Source organism: Marmota monax, unplaced genomic scaffold, assembly GCF_021218885.2.
Source record: "Marmota monax isolate L192 unplaced genomic scaffold, Marmota_monax_Labrador192_F-V1.1 WCK01_AAM20220418_F8-fsc00200, whole genome shotgun sequence".
NCBI lineage: Eukaryota > Metazoa > Chordata > Mammalia > Rodentia > Sciuridae > Marmota > Marmota monax.
The window spans coordinates 2,904,007-2,923,548 of record NW_026692549.1 but is presented as its reverse complement, the minus strand read 5'-3'; the positions used below and the strand labels follow the sequence as shown (position 1 = coordinate 2,923,548).

The window sequence follows — 19,542 nt, the reverse complement described above, 5'->3', positions numbered from 1 at the left end:
GGCACATTCCCTGTGCTAGGAGCAAAGGGCTTTCCCATGTGGGTGCATCTCTAGGTATTGGCCCTCACACGCAGGGTGGCAGGAGTATTTAGCAAATCACTTTAACATGAGACTCAGATCCCTCTAGAGAAGATGGGCTGTGGCTGAGAGGCTCAGGCTGCCCTGCGGCTCATTTGGACACCCTTGAGTCAGGCAGGGGAAGGTTGATTCATAACTACCTCCCCCACCTCCTGGTGACCACCCAGCAATGGCCTTCTCAGATCTGAATAGCCTTTAGCTGATCCCTTGAGCTGCTTGACTCTGGGAGACAATCAGGGCAGGAGTGTGTGTGTGAGTGTGTGAGTGTATGTGTGTGCAACTGTTTTAGCAGTTCCTCTCATAAGATGCAAGCATGCGTGAATGTTAAGTCAAGCAGTCATACATGAATCTTGAAATGATACAAGAGAGCAGAGCTGTTTTCAGGATTAGGGTGGGGATGGACCACCATGGAGAGGTCAGGAGGGTCCCCTCTGTGGCCGGGAAACAGCTCCGTGTCTTGCTTGTGCTTCGGTTCCCTGACTCCACGCACCTGCAGTTCACAAAGGAAGAAGGTCTCTGAGTGCCGGAGCCTGGGGTCCTTCCCCCATGGGTGGTACTGTACCAACACATCTCCTGACCTTGACCGTGAACCGTGACTGTGTGTGGTGTCCACATGGGGGCAAACTGGGTCAAGTGCACAAGGAACTCTGTAGTTTTAATTTATTTATTGCAACTCTTGTTAATCTCAAGTGATTTAACTATTTCAGAACTGAAAGTGTCACAGCTGATCCATTTCTCTGCCCTGCAAAATGCCCTCTTTGTCTGGTGTTTACATCTGTGTCACTAAGTGACATGCGGGTGTAGATATTTCTCAATTCCTCCTGTTTGAGCTTTGGACAAAATCTACAGATTTCCCACTGTGGAGGGTCAAGCCAGATTTCACCCTTCTTCCCTACACCAGTGCCCTCCCTTCTAGCTCTTTCCCTCCAGGGTAATCATCCCGTTTTGTTCCGATTAGTACTGAGTGTTGAAAATACTGTAAATGTGTGTGTGAATCGTGGCAAAATGGAGTATTAAATCATGATGACTTTTCCTTTTTTGCATAATGTTACAATCCAAAGCTGATTTGTTCTATTCTTTTCCTTGATTCTCAGTGTATTTACCTTTTCTTCATTGCCAGGATCTCCAATAGCTGTCTAAATCCTTTGTGAAGCAGCCATTCACAGTGCATTTATTAGGAAACTGCAGCTTCCAGGAAAGGTCTCTGCTGGTGTATTCTGAGTTACCCAGGGGTAACTGCCATCGCCGGAGCCTCTGCCTCTGCTGTACTCTGGGTCGTCTTGTGACCTCTGGGATGACCCTCTGGGTGGGTGGAGCACTTCCCAGACATTTCCCAGCCTGGGTATAGGAAATAAAGTTTCCGAGAACTCACGTGTGTAGAAGCATTGAACTCACGAATTGGCTGGAGGCAGGAATCCAGGTTGGAAAACCCCTCCCATTTCTAGGTCCCCTGAGGCTGTTCTCTCTGGAGCCTGTGGCCTTGGCCGGTGTGCCCAGAGCTCTGATGTGTTCTGAGTGCCCAGCCTGCTGTGCTGCGGTCTTCACTTCATGTGACGATGCCGGGTGGGCTTTTCCTCTCTGAAAACGGCTGGCCTCCAAGTTGGGGGAATGTTCTTGAAGTGCTCCCCAGGAACGCTCTCTCTCCTCTCTGTGATTCGCATGTGGAACTGCTCTCTTGGTTTCCTGTGTCCCTGTCTTCCACCTCCTGTCCTCACCTCCTTGGAGGCTCCCTCTGGGTTGTCCCTCCAACCCTCCGTGCCTCTTCCCTTCCCTGTGGTCTTTCAGTAACAGAAACTCAGGCCTATGGTTGGGACACGCAGGTGGCAGTCTCATGAGAGGGAACCTGTTTCAAGTGGCCCCAGCCACAGTGCTGTAGGACTTTGCTTTAGGACAGTGGAATTCTCTAGAATCCTATATTTTTCCTGGAAGGTGAAGGTCCAGCTTGGAAAGAACTGGGAATAGTGTTCAGTGTGCGCAGGTCACGCCTTTGCAGTGAGGGGCCCCTGTTCTCTACTCGTCTTGGTACGTGGGCCCTGTGTGGAGTTCAGGCAGACCCCCCCTGCAGGGACAGGGAGGTGTGCTAGTAGGGCTTCCTCCTAAGCAGATCCTGGTTCTAACCCTCTGTATTTATGAACTGCTCTCAGAGCCAGCTGGTGCCCTGGGCCCCTGTGGCTTGTGCCGCTCTTGTCCCAACTCTTCTCACTTGCGGCTGCCGAAGTGCTGCTCATCCATCTCTCCTGCAGAGCTTGGTTTTCCCAGGTTCCAGACCTGTTGCCAGGTGGAGTCTCCTCTCCCTACAGGGGGCTCTCGTGCCTTTGACTCAGTCCTTTGCCCTCCTCTAAGTGGGATCAGGGGCGAGAGTCCCCCAATGTTTGCGCTCAATCCCGTGCTTTTCTCAGCAGCTTAGTGGTGACACAGAGTTCCTGAGAGCTGGCTGGGGGTGAGGAAATGACAGCAGCAGGAGAGGCTGTCTGCCTGCTCTCAGGGTCCTGGTTGGCTTTGGCAGAGTGGGACTCAGCCGCCAGACTGAGCAGGAGACACCTGGAGAGGTGGGGACACGGCGGGCTGTCCTTAGGAGTGTTCTGTGTGGCTGATGCTACCCCCTGTGCTCCTGTGTGTTGACACATTCAAACACCAGCATTACATTGGGGGTGTTATGCCCACCCCCTCTCTTTTTTTTAAATTTTTTTTATTATTATTGTTCAAAACATTACAAAGCTCTTGACATATCATATTTCATACATTTGATTCAAGTGGATTATGAACTCCCATTTTTACCCCGTATACAGATTGCAGAATCACATCGGTTACACATCCACTTTTTTACATACTGCCATACTAGTCTGTTGTATTCTGCTGCCTTTCCTATCCTCTACTATCCCCCCTCCCCTCCCCTCCCCTCCCATCTTCTCTCTCTACCCCCTCTACTGTCATTCATTTCTCTCTTGTTTTTTCCCCTTTCCCCTCACTTCCTCTTGTATGTAATTTCGTATAACAATGAGGGTCTCCTTCCTTTATCATGCAATTTCCCTTCTCTCTCCCTTTCCCTCCCCCATCTCATCCCTGTTTAATGGTGATCTTCTTCTCATGTTCTTCCTCCCTGCTCTGTTCTTAGTTGCTCTCCTTATATCAAAGAAGACATTTGGCATTTGTTTTTTAGGGATTGGCTAGCTTCACTTAGCATAATCTGCTCTAGTGCCATCCATTTCCCTGCAAATGCCATGATTTTGTCATTTTTTTAGTGCTGAGTAGTACTCCATTGTGTATAAATGCCACATTTTTTTATCCATTCATCTATTGAAGGGCATCTAGGTTGGTTCCACAGTCTAGCTATTGTGAATTGTGCTGCTATGAACATCGCTGTAGCAGTATCCCTATAGTACGCTCTTTTAAGGTCTTTAGGGAGTAGTCCAAGAAGGGGAATAGCTGGGTCAAATGGTGGTTCCATTCCCAGCTTTCCAAGGAATCTCTATACTGCTTTCCAAATTGGCCACACCAATTTGCAGTCCCACCAGCAATGTACAAGTGTACCCTTTTCCCCACATCCTAACCAGCACTTGTTGTTTGACTTCATAATGGCTGCCAATCTTACTGGAGTGAGATGGTATCTTAGGGTGGTTTTGATTTGCATTTCTCTGACTGCTAGAGATGGTGAGCATTTTTTCATGTACTTGTTGATTGATTGTATGTCCTCCTCTGAGAAGTGTCTGTTCAGGTCCTTGGCCCATTTGTTGATTGGGTTATTTGTTATCTTATTGTTTAATTTTTTGAGTTCTTTGTATACTCTGGATATTAGGGCTCTATCTGAAGTGTGAGGAGTAAAAATTTGTTCCCAGGATGTAGGCTCCCTATTTACCTCTCTTATTGTTTCTCTTGCTGAGAAAAAACATTTTAGTTTAAGTCCCAAGAATCAACAAATGGGACCCACCCCCTCTCTTTACAGAGGAGGGGAGGGAGGCACAGAGACATCCTAAATGTGACATAACCCAGCACTGCTGACCTCTGGCTTCTTCTGTGTTGTGCGGCTCTCGGAGGCCTTGCAGGCTGCTTGGCCTCTATCCACTAGATGACATCACACCCACCCCAGCTGCGATGACCCAGAATGTCTCCAGACATGTACAAACATGCCCAGCAGGACTAGCACTTGGATTGAGGACAGCTAACCCTGGCAGTGTGCCCAAACTAGCTGCCATTCTAGTGAGGGTCTAAGGAACATCTGGGTTCCCCTCCCCCACCTGGCGCAGAACAGGAGGTACCTGTCTCCCTGGTCTGCAGCAGGTCTCCCCCTCCCCTCCCCCTCCACCCCTGGCCCAGGGAAGGAGGTACCTGTCTCCCTGGTCTGCAGCAGGTCTCCCCCTCCCCTCCCCCTCCCCTCCCCCTCCCCCACCTGGCCTAGGACAGGAGATACCTGGCTTCCTGGTGTGCAGTGACAGGTCTCCTCACTTCCCCCTCCATCCTTCTCCCCTGTCCCCACAGCCACCATCTTGCACACCGACTGTGAAAATATGGGCAAGCGGAAAAGGAGCCACGCAGCAGCTTCGGGGAGCCGGGCACCTTTGGGAAGGCCAGTCTAACACTGCGGTTCTCACTGTCTCCATCCGCAGGGCCAAGGTGAAGAAGGGTGTGAACATCCTGAGCGCATGGACCAGCGAGCCCCGGCAGTGGGACGTGAAGCAGGAGGTGGGGAACGGCGGGAAGCACGCCACCGCCACCGTGGCCTGCCAGCGCCTGGGCCCGCGCAACAGGTAAGTGCCCTGTGCTGTCCCAGCCCAGCCTCGCTAGGGGAGGCTCAGGCCTGGCCTCCACCCATGGGCAGAGCTGTGACCCTGGGCAGCGGTGGGCAGCACTGGGGTGCCTGAGCCATCCCACCTCCCCAGGCTCTCGTGGCCTGGGCTGGGTGGCCCCAGAGACCAGAGGGCCTGTCCCAACCTGTGGTTCCTGAACAAAGGGTCAGGTCGTTTTCTAATTATAAAAGTTTAACATGCTCTTCTCATGATATGGGGAGGTACCAGTGCCTTACTGCCCGGGGTTTAACTCAATATAACCTCCACAAGAGAACAAACATGGTGGATTTATTTATTTTACAAATTTAGAATATGTGCCTTTGTGTGTGTGTGTGTGTGTATATATATATATATATATATATATATATATACATACATGTATATATATACATATATATATATACACACAGAGATTTTTAAAAAATATTTTAGTTGTAGATGGATATAATACTTTATTTTGTTTATTTAGTTTTATGTGGTGCTGGGATCCAGCCCAGGGCCTCACACATGCTAGGTGAGCGCTCTACCACTGAGCCACAGCTCCAGCCCTATATACAGATTTTATTTTTATATAAGATGCTTTTACTTGCACTTCTTTTAGAAAATTTTTCTCTTGACTTTATTTCTTAAAAACAATGTTAATGGCTCCCTAATATGCCCTCACGTATATTTAACATACTGTGAATAGGGAAGCTGTGCTGCTTAGCATTTAGGTTGTGTTCCAGGTTATGCTCATAGATAATGCAGAGCAGTGAAGCATAAGTTGTCCATTTCTGTTGGAAAAATCTGGGGCGAAGGAGGCCTTTCTTCTTTTCATCATGAGTATTGTGTTTCATTCTATGGCAGTAATAGGGAGATTTTTTTTTTTTTTTTTTTTCCTGATTGCCTCGGATCTACCTAAAGAGGTTACCTTTTACTAATATCAAATCTCTGTAGGGTTAGTGATTACCCATTTAAAGAGGCTGCTAGCATTCAGTCTGGATTCATTATATCACATTTAAATAAAATATCAAATTTATATTTTGTGTTTTCTAAATGGATTAAAACTGATGCATTCTATATGTTACTTTGGTTGAGATGGCTTAGTGATGAGAGAATAATAATTTGCAAACTTGGATAACATAGCATTCCTTTATTATTTAAAAAAAAAATCTCTAAAGTTTAGCATCCCTGATGTTTCCACTGAAAACTTTCAAATTGTAATATAGCTCCATAAAACGTGCACAAAAGCTGACTCAGTTTCCCTTCAGTAATTGAAATTCACAAGTTCACATCATCTGTGTTCAGAATGCTAGTGTCTTCCAGGGTCTGTGTTTCTTCTGTTACTTTTGAGTAACTGGTCTTCATTGTACCTCTTAATGGGGTTCTGTGTGATATTTCAACATACGTGTAGAATACACAGTTGGCTTCTTTTTAAATTTTTTTTTTAGTTGTAGGTGAACACAATACCTGTATCTTATTTATTTTATTTTTATGTGGTGCCGAGGATGGAACCCAGTGCCTCCCACCTGCAAGTCAGGTGCTCTACCACTGAGCTACAACTGCAGCCCCAACAACAGTTGGCTTTTTAATATCAGAAGCATGTGCTGAATTTTTAGGACTCTTGATATTTAGAGTGAATCTTCCAGGAGCAATTAGTATTAAGGGGATGAATCTTCCATTACTAGATGCCTTTTGTTAGGTGAACTTGACAGAACCCCCCAACGCACACACCCCACTTCCCTCACTTTTCCATCTCTGCTCTCTCAGCCATATAACTCTCCCACAGGCCTTCCTTCCACATGGGGCCACAGGAAACATCTGGGGTCCTGGGCAACTCGTGGCTTCAACACCAACCGTCCCCACCAGGGCCTCTGGGAAGTTCCAGTACATTTGGGGGTGAGGGCAGTGCTGGGGTCAGCTGTTTGAATCCGTGACATTGTGAAAACATGACCAGAAGAAATGTGTGCCTGGGTCCCTTGGTATAAGCAGGATGTCAGACCTCCTGAATCTGATTTTGCACATAAAGTGTGATTAACCCACAAGATTAGCACTGATGATGCAATAAAGGTAAAGGTCTTCGTTATCAGTGAGTGTGAACATGAGAAGCAGAATGAGGGTCCTCGAGCAGGAGGTAAGTTCTGAAGAGCCCCCAAGAGCCCTGCCCTGGGGCTCCAAGTGCCAGTGTGCTCGCCAAGAGTGGACGTGTGCATGATTTCCCTGGGTCCTGGTGCTTCCGAATGCTCCACAGAGCACCATGGGCCAGGCCTGCACTGCCCACCTTTCAGGTCCAGACTGGCTCGCTTCAAGGGCTGGAGTGGGGATGGCCACTGGAGACAGGTAGGCCTGGAGGTGCCTGTGTACCCATCTGCCCTCCAGTGCCAGCCTAGAAGGCAACCTTGCCTTCTCGGGAGTGTCATCGAGGAAGAACTGGTGTCCTCAATTCAAACTGATGTGCCCTTTTTCTTTAACTGACATCATTGACTGAGGCCAGGCTGCTTCCTGATGTCGGTGACCATCCTTAGATGCTCCCGTCTTAATGAAGACAAGAGGGATGTATGCAAGGGAGATTTCCTGAGGCCACAGGATCAGCTTGGAGGGCGGGCACCACCAGGGGAGCCTCAACAGCAGCGGTAACTGGCCTGAAATCTCACCACATCACGTCTCCTCGGACCACCTCTCCCATAAAGAGGTTCTTCAAAATCAACTTTAAATGACTTTGGTTTTAAAAATTCGCCTTCATTTATAGGAATCATGTCCTGAAAATGGTGCTTTGAAGGTGCTGTTGTTTTTCCTAACTTACAAGTACACAGCCAGGAGCCCTATGTCACAGGACTGAGACACCCTCTCTGTCCCCAGGTCTGGGGAAGACATTACTACCCAAGCAGGTCAGCAGGAGGAAGAAGCTTCAGCACACGGGGGCGTGGCTTCGCTTGCTGGTCCCTGCCTTTGAAATGGCCTGTGTCTCTGTCCTCATGTCCTGAAGTCAAATCGGGTGTCTCTGGGAGACCATCAAGGTGTCAGTGGGGCTACATTTCCTGGGGGGGGGGGGGAGTGGGTCGTGTCTCTTGTCTTCTAAGCCACTTAATTTTGATGGTGGCTGCTTTCTCACCCTCGGCCAACCTCGACCGCTCACGGTGCTTCTCAGGCAGCGTCTCTGGCCCTCCGCTCCACCCCAGGTCTCATCTGGCTCTCCTGCCTCCTACCTCCACTTGCTAGTGTCCTGTGATGACATCAGGCTGAATGGTCCAGGACCTTCCCCCACTTCTGAAACCCTCAGTCTAAGGTCCCTCTGCCTTGGAAGGTTGCATGGTCACAGGTTCCAGGATCAGATGTGGACTAATGTGCCTGTGAGGTCTTCTTAGAGTGTGGCACCTGCAGCATCCGCTGGGTCCTGAGTCTCTGTAGGGCTGGGCGGGGCCGCCCTGGGCTCCAGGCTCAGGTCAGTTGCTGCCCCTTCTGGTTTCCAGGCAGTGGATGGCACTCCCACCCAGGGCACTTCTGCATAGCAGAGGAGGAAGGCAGATCCTGCACATGTGCCAAGCTGCCTCGGGCACTGGGCTCCTGCCTGGCTGGCCCAGCAGGAGCAGAGCTGCAGCCAGGGAATGTGGAATGGACTCTAGCTTCAAGGACGAGGTTGGCTCCGTCAGCTACCTGAGATCCTGTTGGCACGAAGCTCCCATTTTGTGATCTGTGGCTGGCAGCAGTCCTGTTGGTGGGACAGCCAGGACTTGGGTGGTGGAGAGCTTTCTTCCTACCTCTGGCCCTCGGGATGCCCCTCATGAGTTTTGCAGTTAAGTGGGTTGCCCACTGAAGCCACAAAGCCACAGGGGCATTTTCAGATCACAGTCACATCCCCATGTGCTTACAACAGGGTCCTGGGGTCATGGGAACAACCTTGGAGAGCAGTGCTGGTAAGCCCAGGGAGTGTAGCCAGGCTGGGCAGTTTGGGATCATCAGCCCCCAGGCAGGGTGGCCAGAAAGGTGGCTCTGTAGACTTGCCGAGGCCCTGACACCCATTTCCAAACCGTCACTGTACACCTAACCAAAAATAGCGAGGAGATACATGAGCACAGCTTCAAATCATGCCCTGGCCTCGACCCACAGCATGTCCCCTCAGGGCCCTTGGCCCAGATCCTTCACACATCAGATGCTAGGAGAAGATTTGGGAGCTGGGCTCTGAACCAGAGGACAGCCAGTGGCTAAAGGCATTTGCTCTTGGTGCTTCAGGGCTCAGGGAGTAGCTCTAGTCCACAAGTTTCCAACAAGAGCAGTGAATGGGTACAGGGCTGCACTGGAGGTGTGTGGGAATTCTTCCTATAGCAGTTCCCTCCTACAGCTTCCTTCCAATACCTGAGCACTTGTCAACTGGATGTCCCTGCACCGAGCTTCATGAGTCTGTGGGTTCATGACCACAGCAAAACCAGAATCTGAGTGACATCATTTTAGACACAATGTTTCCAGTTAGACTCTGTGCAGGTACCCCCTTATCGTCTGTGTGTTTTCTTTGGTTTGTGAAAATGTTTTAGTAGAAGTGGCAGATCTGTCAGCTAGTGCCACCATAATGCTACATTAAAAAAAAAAAAAGAAGAAGACTACCTGGCATCTTAGAATCTAAAGCTTTTACAGCTGCAAGCGTCCCTCCTGCTCCAGGAGCCGTGGATGGAGCCCAGTTGCTGCTGAGGGTCACACAGGCTGGCAGGGCTGCACCTACTCTGGTGACACTATTCCCAGGGCAGCTGGCTACCTCCTGACCACAGCACATCCAGTAACTGCCACAGGCCAAAGTCAGCGGGGTGGGGATGTGCCCTCCACAGGCAGTGGGAGTGGGTACTTGCTGCTCCGTGAGAGGCGTTTGTCATACCTCAGCAACTCTACAGGCTGCTGGGCTCAGGAGAGTCCCCTTGCTCCGAGGAAACCTGTGGTTCCCCTTTCTCTTGTTTGCTCACTAAACAAGTGTCTGTCGAGTGCCCAGAGCCTGCGGTCACCATGCTAACAAGCTCAGGCCAGGGGAATTCATGGAGAAATTTGAAGCCTGTCCCAGTGTGACTGGGCACCACACGGTGACCAGCGTAGCCCTGGGAGAGCCTGTGAGGATGGAATGAACTCAGCTAACCCAAGGAGCGCTGTTCCCTGATGCCACCTTCCAATGTCGGTTGGGCTCTGGGGCCATTGGGGCCCTTTGGCCCACTCTTCCAGGTTGCAGAAGGAGCCAAGTGTCTTGGTCTTCCTGGGGCTGCTCTGCCAGTGGAGACTGGGTGTGGAGTACAAAAGCCCAGCTGGGTCCCCCACTGCAGGTGGCTCCCAATAGTCATGGGCACACAGAGCCCCCTCAGGACCTGGCTGCAGAGGAGGACTTCAGAATCTGAGCTGTTCTGTGCAAGTTATTTCCCTCTCTCCTTCCTTACCAGCTTCTCCTGGGGGTGGGGAGGTCTTCCACAATCAAACACCCTCATCTTGGAGTCGGCTTCTGTTGGACCCAACCTGAGAGGCTCAGAGACACATGGGGCCTCTGCTTCCTCCCTGTTCAAGTGGCCTCAGGCGGGTGACGAAGAGAGCCAGCTTATAAGGAAACTAACCTGGACCCTCCCAAAGTCTTGTGGGCTTCTGGTCCCAAAGCCACCTGTCCCTGAGCCTCAAATCCAGGAGGCCAGCTGACACTTGGTCCACACATACCCTGAACTGTGTACTTTCCAGTCCCCTGTATCAGCGCTTCAGTAGTCGGAGCACCTCGGCCCTCAGGCAGAATCCATCGGCAGCCCCTGAGCATTCTCAGGATTTGCAGGGTCGAGGCCAGCAGAGCCAGGGACTGTCCAGACCTCCCCGCAGCTGGAGTGACTGGAGTAATGCCTCCTGCCACAGGGAGAGTGAGTGGTGGCCAGCAGGCGGCCTGTGTGAATGTGGGAACACATTTTTCGTCATCCTTTCTGTGCCTGTTCCTGAGGGAGCGTCTTCCCCGAGCCCTTTCATCTCCCTCGCCCTTTCTAAGTCTTTGTTCAAACCTAAGAGTCAGGGCCAGTCTGAGCAGCTGGGGATCAATTAGGGGAGACTTTCCTGAGGCCCGTGAGGCTGTGGCAGAGGAAGTCTGACTGCTCCCCTTGATTTAGTGCTCTAGTAAGCGTCTGCCCCCAGCATTCCCCAGGCCTTCCTGCAAGTTCATTCCTTCAGGGCAAACACCCCAAACGAGGTGTTTCTTTAAACTGCCAGCATCTTCTGAAGTTAACAGGCAACCTCTTGTTGCCTGAGGCTAGGGCTGAGTGGGGGGGCTGGTGTGGGTCCCTGGGAGCCTGCTGCGCTGGGCTCTCAGTACCGAACACCTTGACTTAAAATAGTCGGCTTCTTGCATTTTAAATGCTTTCCTTTAGGCTTTATTATTAAAAGGTCACTGTTAAAATCTCTTCCTGAAGCAAGCTTGCCCTCTTAAAAGTAGAAACTTAAAGAACCGTGATATGCTACCTATTTCGTGGAACTCAACCGCTTGCAGAATAGGACTCCGTGTACTTGCTAGAGTCTGGCGTTTTGCAAAATGCTTTGTGGCAGTCACTTCAGTTCATCTTCCTGACAGCCCGGTGAACTCGACATCACTCAGCGTCCAGAAAAGGAAAGGGGAAGTGCCCAACTGGTATATATGCAAATGATTAAAAATGCTTTATTTTTTAAAATAGCTTTCCTGTCAACAGCAGGTCCCCTCCACCCCCATACAGCCTTGGGCCCACAGGCCCAGGACTGGCTTTAGAACAGCTAGGAGACTTCCTTCTTAACTCACCTTAAAGCTTAGGGGAGAATCTGAAAGGGACAAACTTTTGCCTGTGTGACTCAATCTTTCACAGGCCACTCATCCCCCTTTGGAAAACAGTTCCCAGGGTGTTCAAAGGGTGACCAACAGCTTCCAGAACCTTCTCTTGTGGGAGCACAGGCCCTGTGTTGCCAGTTCTCTGGGTTTTTCTAGAGCAGCTAAAAAACACGTGTTCAGATTTTTAAAATCACTGTGCAGATCAAACTAAAAGATAATTGCTCTGGAAATGTCTCATCAGCAAGTAAATCCTGGGCAAAGTGGCCAGTTTCAGCCAAAATAAAGCCCGTTTTCTTGAGGAGGTTGATTGTGTCTTCCTCGCATGGCATCTGCAGCAAGAGCCGCCCTGGAGCTGGACTCTGCAGCTTTGGGAGGGATTTATAAATAGGACCGGCCACCAAAGACCAGCGCCCTCATTTCACCAGAGATTCCTCCTCAACAGAACAAATCACAAGTACCTTTGTTTCCAGCAGATGTTGTGGGCACGCTTCTGAGCTCTGGCCCCTGCCTCTCTTCCCACAGCTTTAATGGAGAGCCGGCCCTACCCAGGATCCTGCCTGTCCCCCTTGGGGTGGCTGTGAACCAGCTGGCATTCTCTAGGGGTCCTGGGGGGAGGCCTGCTGGGGTCCATGGGCTCCCATAGGGTGCCAGATAATGCCCGCCCCATTCTCCCTCCTGGAATAAAGGCAGCGGCAGCAACCCTCAGTCCTCTTAATTCAAGAGCATCAAGTTTCGGGGACTCTGCTGCCTAGGAGAAGTCTAAATCAGGCAGGTAATAAAACGAGAAGGGCTTTGCAGAAAGCGAAAATCATTGAAAATGGTAAATAAAATGCCCATTAGTATTCATTTAAGCAGTCCCAGCTGCACACCGCACAATTCGACTCCACTGTCTGTTTTAAAGAATTCTGGAACATGAGCAGGCTCATAGCTGCTTGGTGTAAGCTGCTCCAGCAGAGCTTAGGGGAGTGACAAGCTAAAATAATCTGCTTTCCCCTGAAAGAAATCATCCAGACCTAGTCCTCTCCGTAAGACATATTTGAAGATAGCAAATAACCACAAATTAAAATCTCCCCATCAGTAGCATATGATCACATTTTGCATTCTTAAACCCCCAAATTCATAGCAGGCTCATCTAAGCATCTGAAGCAGGTCAGTTGTGGATACCTGAACCATGTGGTTCTCTGTGAGATTTTTCTCTCCCTCCCACTTTGAGCACGTGCCAGGCTTTGGGGTCCTGGGCTCTGTGGCAAAGGTCAAAGCCAAGATGGCGAGGCTACTGGTGTTTCCTGTCACTTCTAGAAGCTGATGTCTCCAGTGGAACTTGCTGGAGGCACCTGAGGGCACAGGAGGGACAAACTGGCCACTTTGCCCAGGATTTACTTGCTCCCATGAAGGAGCCTGAGAAAAGCTTCTCCTGAGACCCACAGCCAGGCAGGCATCTCAGCCCTGTGTCTGATGTCAGAAAAGGTCCCAGGGTAGTCTCCATTACTTGGTGCTGGGCAAGCCACTTGGTCCACATCCCGTCAAGACAGCCTATGGTGAAGGGAATTGACTTCCTCAAGGAAATCAGGATGCTCTACAGAGAAGGAAGAGATGCCAGGGAGGTAAGAGATGCCCACTCAGGTGGGCTCACAGCTGGATGTTTTGCACATAAGCATCAGGCTTCCTCGGTGCTGTGAGGTGAATATCTGCAAAATCTCTTTTCATGAGGCCACTGCCTGCCCGGGTTGCATTTTTCTAAAAATAGCTCCAATGGACATACTCTCAATGGCTCTGCCCACATGCCCCTCTGGAATCTCTAAGGTATGGCATCTCTGCCTCCTCCCATTGAACCCTGATAGGCCTTGGTGACTGGCTGAAAATAGTGTTTGGCAGCAATAACACCATGCAATGCCCAAAGCTGTGTCATAAAAGAGCTCTGAGCCAACATCTAGGCAGACCTGTTCCCCTGAGGCCGCCATGATGTGAAGAAGCCCAACTATGGAAAGTCCCCAAGGAGGACCTCTTACCTTACAAAGAGAGAACGATGTCCAGCCATCTCCCTCTGCTCCAGCCTCTTCCATCCAGAGTCACCATCAGACAGTGACTGCAAGGGACACCCAAGACAAAGCAACCCAGCCAAGCCTTTTCAGAACTCTTGACTCACAGAAACCAAGAGAGTCAATAAAGTGATTGCTTCTGTTTTACACTGCCAGGTTTGGATGGGATCTGTGGAACACTGGTAACACAGAGGGTTAAACAACTTGCCAAACTCACAGGGCCACAGAGGGCCAGAATCAATCTTGTAGCCCTGTTCTCCTGATCTTCAGTGCTCCCACAACAAGGAAGAGATGTGGAGGGTCTCGTATCCTCTGCTTTGCACCCTTCCCAGTTTCCAGCATCATCTCTGTAAGTTTTCTCCTGTGCTCTGTAGACCCAAGCCTCATTTAAGGTTTTACACAGGCAGAATGAGAGTTTCTGTTTTCTTCATGCCCTTGACAGTCTGGCATGCAGTACCCAGTCAAGACTGAATATGTACAAAGTAAACATCTCTCAGCATCTGCCCTGCAATGACTTTGCTACACCCAGTGAAGCAGCCTCTCTCGCTCTTGCCAGACCCATCATTAAATTTAAGAGAAGGCTGTGGCACCCATGTTCTGGTCTCTGACAGGAGCAGGTGCATTTTGGGACCAGTGACCTTGCCTTAGAGACCTTGGCTTGCTAACTGGCTTCCAGCTGAGACCCTCCCCAAAATGGTGCCTCCATTGTTGGTGCCCAGAAAGCAATCTGGGTACCAGTTAAGGGCTGTGGGGAGAACTTTCTAATACCCTCAAAGACCCTCTGTGCTTCAGAGGACCTGTTCTGAATTCTCCTGGCCACCACTCAGCCACCACAAGATCCTGGCTTTGCTCACTTTGTGTAAATCCTTTCAATTCCAGGGACTTATTGAGATGGTGGGCCCTTATCATACTAATCTTCATGATGAACTGGGAAACAGCAGGAGCAAGAAGCCACTTCCTCTCTTAAAACTTAAGAAGTGTTTTTGCTGGCATGATACCTGTGTTCTCAGGCATTCCTTAAAGTAATATGGTGCCCCAAATAGCAGTGTGGCCGTTTGAGCCAGTTGGCACCTGGGTTCAAGTCTCAGCTCTGCGACTCGGGCACTGTGAGGTCTGGTTTGTTTTGTTGTTGTTGTTCTTTTGTCTGTTTCAAATCATTCTGTCTCTTTGAGTCTTACATGAACTAAATAATGTAATGCTACATGATAATCGAGTCCTTGTTGGGGAACGCCTATCGGGATTGAGTCAGTGTTTGTGAAGTGCCCACAGCGGCTCAGCTGTGTTTTTCATGGAGCACCATCTCCTTAGGTCCTTCCTGACGTTTCAGAAGGGTTCCAGAATTCCTTGCATTTTCATGTGACCATGGCACCTTTTGTCACCGGTGGCATCTGTCAACCAGTGAGACCCTTGCCCTGCTGTGATCCATCCCCACACCCCACAGGATGCTCTGTTATGCCCACCAGCCACTTCCTACCCTGCTGTTCCTGGGATCAGAGCTCTTCCTGCTGCAGTTACAGTCTCTGGGTGGCCCTGGCCTTGGCCCCCACCCTCAGGACAGCCAGAAGGTCAAGGAGAGGAGTGCTCAGCCAGAGAAAAGTCAGGAACTGGTGCACCCTGCTGGGTAGATACCTGTTGCTTTGACTATTTAAGCCCACACTGGAGGTCCCACAGAGACCTGCTGCAATTTGTCACTTAACTAAGGAAGGTTTTCCTCCTTCCCTTTTATCATTTTCTAATCTTGATTTATGCAGGGTGATAGATAATCCATTCATAAGGCTCCGACTTCAACATGGACACAGATCTATGTGCAAATGTCTATCCCTGACCCACAGCCACCCTGCTCCTCCCCAGAGACCCAGTGTTTGCAGTCAATCACGGACCTTTCCAAACATGCTCGGTGTCTGTGCAAACACACACACACTCTCTCCCCACCTGCCTGCAAACAGCATTGCTTCCTTTCTGCTTCACCTAATAATATATTTCACAGTTCTTCCATATCAGGACGTAAGGTGCTTTTCTTAATTTTTGGATTATCTATCTATCTGTGCACACATATCATACAACCCCCTGTTGACTGGCATTTAGGTTTTTGCCTAGAAGGGCTGCTTTCACTAATGTTGCCAAATGCCTCCTCCTTGGACCATCGTGACCAGCTGGGGCAGAGGGCACATCACAGACACCGCGTGCTCCTCTGAAAGGTCTAGGGCATGCACACAGCCATGTTTGCTGCATGTTACTACCAACCACTTGATCCTGCGGGGCTCATTTTTATTTGCCCTCTAATGGCTTGGTCACCAAGTAGCCTGAAATTATAACTCGCCATGAGAGCTAAAGCCATACTTTTCTAGGATTTTTAGGAAGTCCTGGGGAGTACTGGCAGGGTGCCTGGGACCCTGGGACCCGCTGAGTTCCTGGAGCCCCCGTCTGGGATCTGCAGCTCTTCGTGAGTGTGCCCCCATGTGCAAGCTCTGAGTCGGTTCTTCTCTAGACCCTCACCGCACCTCTATCTGCTCCCATCCATCCCCCACCTCCATCGTTTCTTCTCAAGATGGCCACAGTGTTTTCCCTCCACCACAAATCAGATCGTGGAGTGTCCTGTTGGCCCTGTCCTGGTGTGGCTCCCCATCCCACCCAGCTCTTGGCCATGGCCCTGCCCACTTCCCTGACCTGTTCTCACACTTCACCAGTCCCTCCTCTGCACACGGGCTTTCTGTGAGGCTCATCCCTCCAGAGTCAGGTGTGCCCCTGCCCCAGGGCCTTTGCTTCTGCTGTTTCCTCAGGCCACGCTCTGCCTGACTGGATCATTCTAAGTTTAAGCCTTGGCCCACTTGTCATATCTCAGAAAGAACCCATGTCACCACCCGCACAGTCACCTGCTTCGTTTTCCTTCAAGAACTCAGCAAAGTGATGAAATTACCTTGTTTATTTGTTTACCATCTTTATCGCCCCAAATGTGGGCCTCATGTGGGGATGTGCCCTACATGGGGGATGTGCCCATCTTCTCTGCCTCTGGGTTTCTAGTACTCTGATCAGTTTCTGGCTCGGGGAAGGGGCTGGAAACTCTTGCTAGCTGAATGAACACGGGATTCATCTTGGCAACAACAGTTGCCGTGAGGTGTCTTGTCTCCAGTCTGCAGATGAAGATGCAGGACGGGAAGATCCTTGTGTTGCCAGAGTGAGGAACATTTGCTGAGTGACTAAGGACACGGTGGCGCTGTCCTGACACATGGAGTTAGAGCACGCTGTCCTCTTGCACAGATGAGGGAGAGCCCCAGAGAGCCTAAGTGTGGGGATGGGTGTCCTGGAGCCTATGATGTGGGGTTGTGGAAGGGGTAGGGAATGGGAACCTCTCCACTCCTGTGCCCCCTGCTGCCTACCCAGCTCCCACGGTGCCACCCCCTCAGTAGCTGTGATGAAGTAAGGAGGGAGACATGCGCCACTCTGTAAGGAGAAGTACCAAGCCATCTTCCTGCCTGTCGGACGAGGCTTTAAAGGCAAAAGGGACATTTTTCTAAGATGTCCTTCCAGTTGGCAAGAAACTCACTGCCCCTCCAAGCTGGAGAGCTGCAGGACACAGGGAAATAGACACTCACTGCATCTTCACCTCTCGTGTGGGGCGCCACCCAGGACGCAGAGGTCCTAAGGGGGCAGACTCTCCCCCCACAGGCTCAGGAATTCCAGTCCCTGAACTGCCCTCTGAGCACTGTTCTACCCTCGTGGTGAGGCACCTCCCATGACATAAGCCAGACTGGAAGGTCTCAGAGGGAGGCCTGGGTCTGTGTGTGTGTGTGTTCATTAACCAAATGCAATTGGAGTGCCTGCCAAGCACTGGGAATATCAAAGCGTATAATGGCAAGCATGTACCCCAACCTCATGGAATTCACTGACCTTTAGAAAAGACGGAAAATGATCAAATTAGGGTAGCAAGAAATACTTAGTTGCTACTCTACTAAGAGCATGAGGAAGAGCACTTAGGGTGGATTTAAAAATCCCACCATAAAGGAGTCTGTTATTTAGGATGTGGGTCAACCACTGGCAAAAGAACCCTTGTCTAAAGTGGTGTAACCAAGGAAAATGTCTTCTGCCACAGAGGATCCAGGGTGTCTCGGTGCTGGGCTTCAATGCCATCAGAAGCCAAGGCTTCTTCTCTCCTGGGCTCAGGGACAGCAGAGGAGGCTGCCCCACAACTTGACCCATATGGTGCCAGCTCACAGCCCAGTGATGGGAAGTTGAGGTTTTGGGGAGAGCAGGGGAGCCAGACGGTGGGGAAAGCTTCTGTCTTCATCCAAAGAATGACAAGAAGCCTTTGCAAGGTGTCAAGCATGATGATGGCACTGTCCCATTTATATAAAAAAAAGTTATTATGGCAAATGTATAAAGAGCAGATTGGGGGAGGGGTTCCCAGAAGATGCAGGCAAGCAGATGATAATGACAGGTCAAAATAAGGACCCCGTGTGCACCCGCCCTTGGTACCACTGTCCTTCTCCAGCTCTGTCTCCAACACGGAGGACCTCGGCTACACTCCTGTCACCTCCCACACTGCCATGTCATCTAGTGCCAAGCACGCTGAGAGCACACCTGGACTCCCTGCGTTGGAAAAATACCATGGCTGTGCTCAGCAGAGGGCCCGGCAGCTCCTTTCAACAGTCCCCGCCATGAGAGAGGTGGTCTCGCAGCCAAGGTTATTTTAATAACTTCAAATCGCTCCTCCAGACCTCGTGCTCTGTCTCTTCTCAAAGGCAGAGTGACAGGCCGCTCTGCAAAGCCGTCTCCATGCCTTTCCTGGGTAACTTAATAACTTCTTCCTTTCTGTTTTCAACATCACGTTAATTCTTCCTAAGTGGTTCTCACTGTTCCCTCTGGGTCCGTCTGGAGTGCAGCACTTTCTCGCCAGCCCTGTGTAGACGAGGCCAGCTAAATGACAGAGACACCTCATCCATCATGACTTTAGTTTTCCACCTTGGGGAACTACCAGGCTTAAGTCATGGATAGAAGCAAGTCCCCTCAATTCTTCACTGGCTGCTTTGGCGGAGGGTCCCTGGTCCTCGCACAGGCAGGTCGCCATCTGGAAATCCATGATGGTCCCCATGCAGATGTCAATCCGTCAGGGCAGAAGGGTCAGCTCTGTGATGGAGGCCCCACAGCACGGAATCGCAGGTAGAAGTTGCATTCTCTTGTTTGAATGTCAGTGTGTCTGTGGCAGCTCACTCCGCACAGAGTGGGGGTCTCAGGCTGTCCATCTTGCTGCTCCATCACCAGACATTGCCGCACTTCCACAATCCAAGATGGCGCTCCAGTATCATCAGTCAGCCCAGGGAGGGGCACCAGGGAGCAGGGAGACTACTTTTCCTTTTAAAGGCAGGGCCCAAAAATTGTCCCTGTCACTTTTCATGTGCAGAACATACACATAGGGCCATGCCTAGCTGCAAAGGAGGCTGGGAAGTGTCATCTTTTGCCCCAGATTGTCATGTACCAAATCAGAAGGGAAAGCAGAAGAGGACAGATAGGAGTCTCTGCCACAAGCAGGGATTTGAAAATATTCCTTCCACCTTCAGAAGGTGAGTCCTTTGAAGTAGGTGTCCGAGAATCTAGAGTCTTGGTGGTCCATTAAGGCCAGACTGGCAGGTGGACTTCCAGTCAGGAAAGGGAAGGCTCAGCTCTCAAGAGGTTTCAAACACATGAGCAAGAACCAGAGGACACAGGAGACCAGGCCAGCAGGGGAGGGATGTGAGTGCCTAGGACAGTCCCTGCCCTGGGCCAGGAGCCTCCATGTGACCCTGTTGTAAAGACAAGAGCACCGCTCAGCCTTGGAGTCCACTTCTTGCAGAATGGCTCTTTCCCAGTGTTATGCAATGTGCTTTCTGAGACC

General features: G+C 50.5%; 1 protein-coding gene across 1 annotated transcript in view; it reads left to right on the top strand.

The window, feature by feature from the left end:
• Positions 1–19,542, top strand: part of Tmem132c (transmembrane protein 132C) — a 183,073-nt gene that overhangs the window by 85,770 nt on the left and 77,761 nt on the right. Inside the window, exon 3 of the mRNA XM_046445861.2 lies at positions 4,683–4,823. Coding sequence (XP_046301817.2) covers positions 4,683–4,823 — 141 coding nt within the window. The remainder of the gene's footprint in view (positions 1–4,682; positions 4,824–19,542) is intronic.